Source organism: Bombyx mandarina, chromosome 16 (assembly GCF_030267445.1).
Source record: "Bombyx mandarina strain Sakado chromosome 16, ASM3026744v2".
NCBI lineage: Eukaryota > Metazoa > Arthropoda > Insecta > Lepidoptera > Bombycidae > Bombyx > Bombyx mandarina.
This window is the reverse complement of record NC_143222.1, coordinates 8140595-8153074: the sequence shown is the minus strand read 5'-3', so window position 1 is coordinate 8153074 and position 12480 is coordinate 8140595. Positions and strand designations below refer to the sequence as shown.

At 39.0% G+C, this 12480-nt stretch overlaps 1 protein-coding gene across 1 annotated transcript; it reads left to right on the top strand.

Moving 5' to 3' along the window:
• Positions 1-6970: 6970 nt before the first annotated feature.
• Positions 6971-8710, top strand: LOC114250373 (adenosine deaminase). The gene has a single exon (XM_028184226.2). The coding sequence runs from the start codon at positions 7070-7072 to the stop codon at positions 8603-8605; it is 1536 nt and encodes a 511-aa protein (XP_028040027.2). The 5' UTR covers positions 6971-7069; the 3' UTR covers positions 8606-8710.
• Positions 8711-12480: the final 3770 nt, after the last annotated feature.

Genomic DNA, 12480 nt, shown 5'->3' with positions numbered 1-12480 from the left:
GTACCTACTTTAGTTTATCCTTAAGCTGCATACTACTTCTTAGTCAAAATTATTAGTTCCTTTGGCGGAAGCCTTAACCGTTCTCCAACTGCTATATTAAAAATTGCTAAAACTCTTCATACTCAAAAGGCATAGGGATGCTAAGATGAATAATAACGAAGGAAGCCGTTAGACGGCATATGGTAACCACTAATAGTGCCCGAAAAACCGCAATTTGAAGCCGAGCATGCTCGCGCGCGACCGCACTCAAAGTGCCAATTACTAATTACCAGCCATTATTGCCAGGTTAAAAAAATACCCCACAAAAGAGTTTTTGTTACACTTCTGGATCGCGTGCTACATACTTTTTTTTGTATTATTACAGATTTTTTATTCAATTCTCATAAGGCTTGTGGTAAAGTAAAATGGACTACATATCCTAAGTTTTTTTTTGTATTGCCCTTGCAGACGAGTACACGGCAGACCTGATGGTGAGTGGTTACCGTCGCTTATGGACGTCACCAATTCCAGGGAAAGAGTCAAGTCATTGGCTACGAATACATTCTAAATTTCTCGAAGCGCTTAAACAAACATTGCAGAAGTTATGCTAAATTCGTTTCTTCAATAAAATCTAAGATGTTTCAAAATGGGCAATAAGATACCGAAAAGCAATGAATGCGTTAAACTATTAATCTATAAAATATTCATTAAATACTAACTAATTAACTTATCCGTTGAATACAAAATAGTTGACCAACAAACGAAAATACAGCAAGCAAATCAAACATAACTGTCTACATACAATAAAGAACAATCTACAATTATTTTAGCGAATCATCTACCAAAGCAAAACCGGTAAAAACACCGTCCAACAACTTGATCAACACAATTTAAGCCCTTTTAGCTTTATTTACCCTTTTAGTATGCAAATATTGACAGACTGGGGGGAAGAGTCAAAGGAAACCGCCTTCTTTGATCCTTCCGTGACACCGCACCTGTGCCACTGAGGTTGATTTATTACCCCAAACGTATAGTCCCATCGGAGATAACGACAAAAACTACTAATGAATGAAGTGAACGCATCCGTCTGTCTGTTTGTAGGGCTTTTCCTTTTGTGCTGTACTGCGGCGCAGCGGCGGGTCTGTTTGTCACTCGGATCGGTACTGAAGTGTTCTTGTTTTTTATAATTACTAAGGCTTTTTATTAAAGATTCAATTCTGGATTCACCTATCTAGATACCACATTAATATGCGCTTAATTCGTACATTCATTGCAGAGTAGTAGTAGTACAGCTCCAAAAATCATTATCAATCTGCTCATTGCATTTATTTATTATTTATTTTATTGCTTAGATGGGTGGAGGAGCTCACGGCCCACCTGGTGTTAAGTGGTTACTGGAGTCCGTAGACATCTACAACGTAAATGCGCCACCCACCTTGAGATATAAGTTCTTAAGGTCTCAGTATAGTTACAACGGCTGCCCCATCCTTTAAACCGAAACGCATTACTGCTTCACGGCAGAAATAGGCGGGGTGGTGGTACCTACCCGTGCGGACTCACAAAAGGTCCTTCCTTTTTTCGTATGCCATTATCAGCTTTATGCCAAGATACAATTAAAACTATTTTTACGGTTGCCATGATCGATCAGTGTTCCGTGACCACGAAAACTGTAAAGTATTCAGAACGACGGACATTATAAATATAATGACAATAAAAAACGAAAGATGAAACCGTAAAAGTAATTTTAATTATGTTACGATTCGCGAAGAAAAGAAAATACCATAATGTCAAGATGTCTTGGGATCTATGTAAAAAAAAAATGTTTTCGTTTAAAATAGATATTAAACTTATTGCGAAGAGCACCATTAAAACATGAAAACAAAAATACGTACAATAATTCCATTGTACTGAATAGTCCCAGGGTATATTACGCAATAGGTAATAGTCGAGTCTCATTCATTCAGCCCCTTCACAATCATCCGGTCAATTTGACAATGGCCACTAGGGCCCCTATTTTGAAAATATTTGCCGGACCCGAGCCAAACAATTCGATTTAAGTGGCTGGACCCCCGAAAATATCAATTGAATAATGCGCCCTGTGTTCCGGCTGTTATGCCTAATGTGCCCGTTAGCTTGGGAAAGTAATGGTGTCAGTTTTGTTTGTCTGTTTTGTTTGCGAAAATCTGTTTTGAATATCAAATATTCTGGATTTCAAGTGGCAGTTTTGGGATACCATTATGAAGGATAAACATATAAATTCTCAATTCCTTTTTTATCTTTCTTTTTTACCCCAAACCTTACAGCGGTTCCTTTCTTATTGTGCTTCGCAGCTGCGTGGTTTGCCCAAGAAACGGTCGCCTAAAGCGTTGCAGTCCAATGCATTGGGCACTTCCACAGTACCTGTTGCCCTTGAACTGACCTGCGCCAAATTTCACAAACACTCTGCTTCTTGTTAACATGAGCAAAGTATCCAGGACTCCAGGGAGAACTATTCAGAGAGCTTTTTTTTCCTACCTATGCCGATAGCCTTGAGAGGCTATTTCAGCTTCACCCTAACGTGTAGATGAGCTCACGGGACTCAAACCGGAGAGTTGGCGAGGACTGGCCTTAGGAAGAGCAGTGCTTCGCAGAATCTACCACCGGATCGGAAACGCGACCCACTGAGAAGATCCGGCGAGAAACTCAGTGGGCTGTATCTGTGGGTTAATTCGCTCGTCGAACCCTTCGTCGCAAGCAGCTCTTGTAAGATGGATAAATTGAAACGAGTTCCATTATTGAAATCAAATTTCCTCAGCTTTCTGTCATGTAATTTGAAATAGCTCTAGCCTATTTTACTCGGATGGACTGATGCGGCTATGTAGATATATTTATGCCAGGGTTCAAAACTTCTGTTTCGTTTTCTATGTTTCTTTATATCAAACATTTATTACTGGTCTATTTATTACTGGTGGTAGGACCACTTGTGAGTTCGCATGGGTAGGTACCACCACCCTGCCTATTTCTGCCGTGAAGCAGTAATGCGTTTCGGTTTGAAGAGTGGGGCAGCCGTTGTATCTATACTGAGACCTTAGAACTTATATCTCAAGGTGGGTGGCGCATTTACGTCGTAGATGTATATGGGCTCCAGTAACCAGGTGGGCTGTGAGCTCGTCCACCCATATAAGCAATAAAAAAAAACATGTTTAGGAACAACTTCCATGATAAAAGAACAATAGCATAAGGTAAAAAAGAAACTTGTTCGAAATTACGTACGCACTGAAAGCTGCTACCATCCTGCGACAGTCGTTACAAATAAAATTGAGACACCAATCTTCAACTTCCAAAATTATGTATGACCTCTGTGCTTGGAATACAATACGAGGGCTGCACTAAAAGTATCGGGAATGGAATATTTCCACTGTTCCTGTCATATTAAAATCTTTTTAATTGAAAACTCCTTGGTTTTAAAAATCGAATACCATTTATTTATTTAAAAAAAGATTCTCGGTGTTGTCACGAGGTTTTGTCAAACTTGTTTAGTCGTTGAGAAAATGGAATTGACTCGAGAAAATTCAAGAGCGATGATTTATTATGACTTTCGAAGTGGTTTAACACAAAAACAGTGTGTTGACCGGATGATTTCTGCATTTGGTGATGAAGCCCCATCCAAAACCACAATTTATCGCTGGTTTGCTGAGTTTCAACGTGGACGTGTCAAGCTCAGTGATGATCCCCGTCAAGGTCGTCCAAAAACTGCAGTCACCCAAGAAAACGTTGATGCTGTGCGTAAGCTGATTGAGGAAGATCGACATGTGACATACCGCGAAATTCAGGCAACTTTAGAAATTGGCATGAGTCAAATACAAATAATCTTGCATGAACAATTAGGTGTAAAAAAGTTGTTTTCCCGATGGATACCGCATTCGCTCTGTGAAGAGCAAAAAGCGGCTCGCGTTACTTGGTGCGTCAGAACTCTCGAAAGATTCCACGCAGGATCCTCAAATGCTGTATACAACATTGTATCAGGTGACGAATCCTGGATATACGCGTACGAACCCGAAACAAAAAACCAGTCACGAGTTTGGGTGTTCGAAAATGAGTTAAAGCCAACAAAAATTGTTCGTTCACGGAGTGTTGCAGAGAAAATGGTGGCCACGTTTGTCTCCAAAACCGGCCATGTTATGACTATTCCTCTTGAGGGACAAAGAACGGTTAATACAGAATGGTATGCTAGCATTTGTTTGCCACAGGTCGTTTCTGAACTCCGTAAAGAGAACTGCAACCGCCGCATCATCCTCCATCACGACAATGCGAGTTCTCACACCGCGCACAGAACAAAAGAGTTTTTAGAGCAAGAAAACATAGAATTATTAGACCATCCGCCGTACAGCCCCGACCTAAGCCCTAATGATTTCTATACTTTCCCTAAAATAAAGAATAAATTGCGTGGACAGAGATTTTCATCACCTGAACAAGCTGTGGACGCCTACAAAACGGCCATTTCGGAGACCCCAACTTCTGAATGGAATGGTTGCTTCAATGATTGGTTCCATCGTATGGAAAAATGTGTCAAATTTCGCGGAGAATACTTCGAAAAGCAATAAATACATTTTTAAATAGTAATGTTGTGTCACTTCGTTAATTCCCGAAATTTTCAGTGCCGCCTAGGTACTCAATACAACAACAAAAAAACTAGTAAGATACCTACCTATAAAAATGTCTTCCTATTCTTATTTTTTATGCTTAGTTGCTATTCAGAAGCGACGAGAGAAAGAGGTGACGTATGAATAATTTCAAGAATCAATGTGTACAGATAATTACTTTTAGTCGGAGCCGAGAGTGACTTCACTGATGTTATAAGAAAAGCATTTCTTTCTAAAAAGCAAGAACCCATAAAAGAAGATTTTAAATGAACATAGTACACAAATGATTCTCTTGTCATTTACCTCTGGCATAATCATCACAATGTAGTAAACACAATGACATGTAGAAGCACGCAAACAGTAAGATAAGAAAAATGTTTGAACTCTGCCCTCTCTTGGTCTTGTTGTATCGTTTTTTAATACATCCAGACTGGACTGTTTTTCTTAGAAGTGAGTAGAGGGATAAAGTTGAAAGTAGTACAAAAAACTTTTTTTTTTTTTTTTTATTGCATTGATGGGTGGACGAGCTCACGGCCCACCTGGTGTTAAGTGGTTACTGGAGCCCATAGACATCTACAACGTAAATGCGCCACCCACCTTGAGATATGAGTTCTAAGGTCTCAGTATAGTTACAATGGCTGCCCCGCCTTTTATACCGTAACGCATTACTGCTTCACAGCAGAAATAGGCGAGGTGGTGGTACCTAACCGTGCGGACTCACAAGAGATCCTACCACCAGTAATTTGCTGAAAATTTCTTCTTCAATTGTTTTTTTTTCATAATCAGTTATTAAAGCCAATTGCGATATCATAATGTGAATCTGCCGTATCTGTAATTCAGGTGTGAAGCCAAGATCTTATTTATACAACTGCGTTAATGTTTATATCGGATGCGTCTGGTAATTTTTTTATTACTCTTGTAGGCAGACGATCATACAGCCCACTTGATGATGAGTGGTTACCGTCACTCATGAACGTCAGCAATGCCAAGAACAGAGCCAAGCCGTTACCTACAATCTCGCACCTTAAGAGCAACTTTAAGCAACACGTCACAAACTCATATTATCTGTACCGTTTTTTTTGTCAATGAGTACCTCCCACCCTATTTTTAAGATACCAACTTAGGCGTTTATCTCTAGATGTTTTTATACAAAGAATATTTGAGTTTTTGTCCATTGTACATTGTCCATTTGATAAAATTATAACGAGTTAAAATTACGATGTAAATGTCGCAAAACAAGTTCGCTGTGAATCGACCGTAACAAATTATTATTTATCTACATTTAATTTGAAAAATCCATTTTTGATTTAAATTTTCGCACAATTTACTTTGATTAATTCTAGCATGAGATAATTTTGGATAATTAGTCCATAAATATTAATAAAAAGGCTATTAATTAATTATGTTCAAATTGTATCAATAATTAGTATCCCAGTTACCGATACTGTTTAGAAAAGAAACTGTTCTTATAACTTCTTGGACATAGAACAGCTCTTTTATATATTGATGACTAGCTGACCCGGCAGACTTCGTAGTGCCTTAATCGATAAATAAAAAACCTAAACTTTTGTCTATACTAATATTATAAAGAGGAAAGATTTGTTTGTTTGTTTGTTTCGAATAGGCTCCGAAACTACTGGACCGATTTGAAAAAATATTTTTCCATTAGAAGCCGACATTGTCCCTGATGAACATAGGCTACTTTAAAAAAAAAAAAAAAAATTTTTTTTTTGGTTTCATGTGTGTTTTAATGTTTCCGAAGCGAAGCGAGGGCGGGTCGCTAGTATAAAATAAACTTAAAACAAACAAACGGAATCCGTCCGACGGAGAACACATCAAAGGGAAAACAAAATTGTTATTTTTATTTAATTCCGAGCATTTTCATATTTATCTATCTTTTAAAGCGTCTCTGGACTTCCACAAATAATTCAAGACCAAAATTAGCCAAATCGGTCCAGCCGTTCTCGAGTTTTAGCGGGACTAACGAACAGCAATTCATTTTCATATATAAAGATAAGTTTGTCAGCTTTCTATGTATGTCACGATAGATGCGTTATTGCAGGTAAACCAGTATTAAATAGCCAATATTCAATTACTTTGATCTGTTATCCCCTCGTCGGCTCATGAACTCCAGTTCAACTAATTATCATTAGGTAATTCAATCTAACCATTGACGCGAACAATACATAACATGTTATGATTGCTTCCAGCAAGAAATACATCGATTTCCTTTCGATTTTCTATTCCGCCAAAGTCTTTAGTAATCGAATTGATCACAGGAGGACCAATACCGTGGAAAACTATGAAAGATATCAATATCAAGACGCAGTTTGTTGTCCATTGTAACAGTATATATATAGGAACGAACTAGTCATTTACGGGCTAGTCAGTTGTCGGAGTTGTGTACGAGACATGTATTAATACACAGCGACACTATACGTAGTCGCGTTCAGTTAAATCTAAAAAAAATGTGGGGCGTTATCTGTGTAATAAGTTCGTTTTGTTTATCCGCGATTTTAACAGAAGCAAAATTCGTCGATACCGACTACAAAAAGCAAAGGGAAGAACTCCTGCAAAAAGAATTCGAACGATCACTAGGAGGAAGCTTGGTTCTGAGCGAAGATGAGAAAACGGTAAATGATATCCTAATGTACTGGAAGAATAAAGAATTAGATGAATGTTTTCGGAACCCTGATCGATTCAACTTGTCCAAGAGCTATTTCACGTACAGAGATTATATCAATACGTCTAATGTGTATAAGATAATCAGGCGAATGCCCAAAGGAGGCGCTCTTCATATTCACAGTTCGTTAATGTTAGACGCGGATGGTTTAGTAAAACTGACGTACGAAGACCACTTGTACTGTTGTTACGAAGGCGACGATTTAAAACTACAATTCTCCGAAGTCATTCCCGAACGACCTTGTACTGATAAATGGAGCCTGGTGAGTGACCTTAGAAACGCTTCCGATGACGTCATAGCCTTTGATAACGAATTGAGAAAGCACTTCATAATGTATGGCAAGGGCGACTACAATACGAGCGGTGCTAACGATTCGTGGGAAGAATTCAACAGGGTTTATAGAATCACGAAATCACTTAACAACTACATACCGGCGAGAAAAAAGTACTTTTACGCGGGCCTTAAAAACTTTTATGAGGACAACGTGATGTATATGGAAATTAGAAGTACAGCTTTTGGTATTTTCGAATTAAATAGTACTTACCACAGCGGGATGTATTTACTGAATGTGTACCAAGAGATAACCGAAAATTTTAAAAAGGATCATCCCGACTTTTTTGGTATCAAATTTATACTGACTTCGCATAGAGACTTGGACAATGTCTTAGTAAGGCAGAACTTAAATCTAACTAGGCAGATTAAAAAGGAAATGCCAGAAATGTATGCCGGTTTCGACTTAGTCGGTCAAGAAGATACCGGGAAAACACTGCTAGATCGTCTTCCCGAGCTGGCTGAAATGAAAAATGAGATAAACTACTATTTTCACGCCGGTGAAACTGTTCGGTACGGGACTTCGTCGGATGAAAATTTGATTGACGCCATACTTTTGGGCACACGGAGGATCGGCCATGGTTATGCCCTTTTAAAACATCCAAATCTTTTGAGTATCGTTCAACAAAAAGACATAGCTATAGAAGTGAATGTGATATCGAATAATGTTCTATCGTTGGTGAGCGATGTGAGGAATCATCCATTGGCAACATATTTAGCTCTCGGTCTTCCCGTGGTGTTGTCAAGCGACGATCCTGGCGTCTGGGGGGCTGATCCGTTGTCGCACGACTTCTACGTGACATTTGTCGGTGTCGCCAGTAAGCGCTCGGATTTAAGACTCTTAAAACAGCTGGCCATTAACTCTATAAAGTATAGCGCGTTAGATGACAAGGGCAAAACCAATTTGTTTCGGATATTCAATTCAAGATGGTCTGATTTTATCCAAGAGATTATTCAATTGAATGCACGCGGTGAATTTAATAGTGCGTAGGAAGAAAAATATGTTTCGATGTTTTAATAGACGCGTTTATTAGAACAACTTGGGAATAAATATCCACGCTGTATTGCGAACAATTAAAGACATGAATTTCTCAATACAAAAGTTAATGGTTTTATTTATATATTGTTTTATTTTTGCTGGTGGTAGGACCTCTTGTGGATCCGTGCGGGTAGGTACCACCACCCTGCCTATTTCTGCCGGGAAGCAGCAATGCGTTTCGGTTTGAAGGGCGGGGCAGCCGTTGTAACTATACTGAGAACTGATATCTCAAGGTGGGTGGCGCATTTACGTAGTAGATGTCTATGATCTCCAGTAACCACTTAACACCAGATGGGCTATGAGCTCGTCCACCCATCTAAGCAATAAAAAATAAAAATAAAAATATTTGCTTTGTAGGCGGACAAGCATACGGCTTTCCTGATGTTGAGTGGTTATCGTCACTCATATATGTCAGTAATGCCAGCAGCATAGCCAAGTCGCTACCTACCTCTGAATACTCTCCGCAAGCCTTGTTCGAAGAAAGATAGGTCATAGTGAAGGACTGTTAATAATGAAGGTGGTAAAAGTAAGTGGAAGAAAAGAAGGCTTTTAGCGATAAGACCGCCTATTGTACAAACGTATCTGCTTGTTGACTGTTTTCTGATGTTAATTGTGTTTTGGTGTGCAATAAAGTATGTTCTCTCTCTCTCTCTCTCTCTCTTGCGTACTTTAAATTTAGACTCGAGGCCTAGCCAACGATGACAATTAGTTCATTTCCCAGTTACGCCAATAAAAAAAAAATTGCCAAATTTTTTTTTTTCATTCAGGATATATCCAACACTGTCATTGAATAAATCTTTAGCTGGTGACACCGGTTGACATCAATTAGTTTAAACACCTAATGAACGAAGAACATGCATCGCTTCGTGTTTGAACACGCCCTAATTAAAGAATCTCAGTGTTCGCAGAAACTGTATAACTCTAAAATCAAAATTTTTTCAAAACTTTGTATATACTTTAAAAAAAAATGTAAAATTTTTGTATATACCCATTTAAATAGAACATTAATACGTAGGGTTCGTGCACTTGAAATAACAAACAAAAAAAACTTATTAAATTGTCTTTTAGAATATTGAACTAGTCTTGTTATTTTTTACGAATTTTTTACGTAAAATTAATTCAAAATAGGAGGATTCTTGTATTAACATTTCTAATACTAAGGCAGTTTCTGTGTTTTACTCTGTGTGTTTCATGAGGAGTGCTCTAGAGAACTTTCCAGAAGACACCATCATCACCACATTAGACCTCATTTGTAACCGCAACATTTATATACAAAGCGTATCCAGAGATTATTTTTCCCACGAACCACTTGGCTCTGGAATAAATTATTTTCCATAGAACTTACTGACGTTATGATATTATGTCCTAAAAATGTGCTTTACAACTGTTACTATTTGTTTAGTATAAAGTTAAAACTCACTTTTTTTTTATTGCCCTTGTAGGCAGACGAGCATATGGCCCACCTGATGGTGAGTGGTTACCGTCGCCCATGGACTTCAGCAATGCCAGGGGCAGAGCCAAGCCGGTGCCTACCGTTTAATACTCTCCACAAGCCTCGTTTGAAGAAGGACATGTCATAGCGCTCGGGAAACACTGTGGAGGGGAGCTCATTCCATAGCCGGATGGTACGTGGCAAAAATTTAGAAGTTACTTTAACTATGTTTTTTGCAATTTGTTTTCGTGTACCAATATATATACCTATGAATACAATTCGATATTTTTCGAGATCGAATCGAAAATATTCGAGATTCGATTCGATTTTTATGTACATTCCCTTTTTTCCTACCTATGCTGATAGCCTTGAGAGGCTATTTCTGCTTCACCCTAACGTGTGTAGGTGAGCTCACGGGGCTCAAACCGGAGAGTTGCTAACACTGACCCTAGCAAGAGCAGTGCTTCGCAGAATCTACCACCGGATCGGAAACGCGACCCACTGAGAAGATCCGGCGAGAAACCCAATGTGCTGTGTCTATGGGTTAATTCGCTCGTCGAGCCCTTCGACGCAAGCGACGGTTTCGACGAGGACGGTGACTAACATTCCCTAAGGATCCCTAATAAACCTCGAAACGGTTTGAGCGGATTCGTTGAAAATTTCAGGAAATCATCAAATTGCCTTAACGTGTGACCCTGTGAAGCTTGATAGCGATCAGATCATAAACAAATCATAGATCGGTCACCAATACGAGCCGGCTTTGACTATTAAAGTATGTATAAGTAGTCAAATAATAAATCAATGTAAGAAATAGTTTACTGGTGGTAGGACCTCTTGAGAGTCCGCGCGGGTAGGTACCACCACCCTGCCTATTTCTGCCGTAAAGCAGTAATGCGTTTCAGTTTGAAGGGTGGGGCAGCCGTTGTAACTATACTGAGACCTTAGAACTTGTATCTCAAGGTGGGTGGCGCATTTACGTTGTAGATGTCTATGGGCTCCAGTAACCACTTAACACCAGGTGGGCTGTGAGCTCGTCCATCCATATAAGCAATAAAATAAAAAGTTGTTGTGAATTTTAATTAAAATAAAACGATCATTCGCAAGTCATATTTTTATCTATTCTTGTTGTTGTTCTAAACACCGATCACAACCCGTAATATCATTATTGTTATATTTGTGCTCTATTAGCTAGTGGTTTAGTTTGGCTCATTGATAATTAATAGGTTATCGACGTGTCAGCCCAAAATTGATATTTGGCACTTATCAATGTATAAGCCACAACGAAATATATTTTTTATTAAATTTCGTACTTACACGACTTGAGACTTGACGTTGTCACCCACGGGATGGCTTTAAATCAGACGGAACCGTGAATATAGCTGTTTTGGCGCTCAACTGAAACGTTTTGGACGACGTCATCCGTAACAAATGACTTTCTATTTTTAGAAAACCCAGAAAACTTTAATATGTATATTAACATAAGATTTTTTGTTACTATTTTAATAAATGCTAATATATTATAGCTGAATGCTAATGAAAATACGATCTTTGTGGAGACTATAGTTAGCTTGATAGACATCTTAGCACCGCTGCGACATCCAGAGGCAATTTCTGCCGCAAAAAATTCTGTGTTCCGATTTCAAAGCTACATAGCCAATTAAATCTTTCGACATCTCGAATGAATCCGACCGCGGTGTTTCTTTTTTAACCCTTTGACTGCCGTGTAAGTCACCGGTGCCCTACGTAGTGCACTAAGGTAATTATGACGATGTCTGTGACGCCAGACTATCTAGTAGACTCTGGGAAAACGAATCCGAAGAGACTGGAATAAATCTATTTCTAAGAGACCCAAAAAAACTAAAACATTCATTAACAAACAAAAGAAGGCAATGTTCGGCAATCCTGGCGCTTAGTAAGATAAATCGACATAATTACTTTAGTGCGCCGCGTAGGGCACCGGTGACCTACAGGGTAGTCAAAGGATTGATAATAGGCTGTAATACATTGATCATTTAAATGTTGAATACGCCAATGTAGATAGTAGAGAATGCTACAGATATTAGACGCTTACCTCTCAAATTTCACAGTAGATTCACCATGCTAACATCGCTTGGGTTGTGGTGTCGGCTTAGAAGAGCACTCCATCTCTTTACATGCATCTCGTTACAGACGAATCAGAGAGTATAGCGATCCTGCCTATTTCTGTCGCAAAGAAAACAGCTTCTGACTTGATGGGTCAGCCGACATCATGGTTCAAGATATGTGGCGGCATTAACGATTTAATGTATGTGGCGTAAACGGTCCACGTAGCCCTAAACACGTCATTACGGATCCTCCCGATCCATTAACGATGCTTTTAGGTACCTCAAGCACCGGTCACCGTTCACGTCGAACT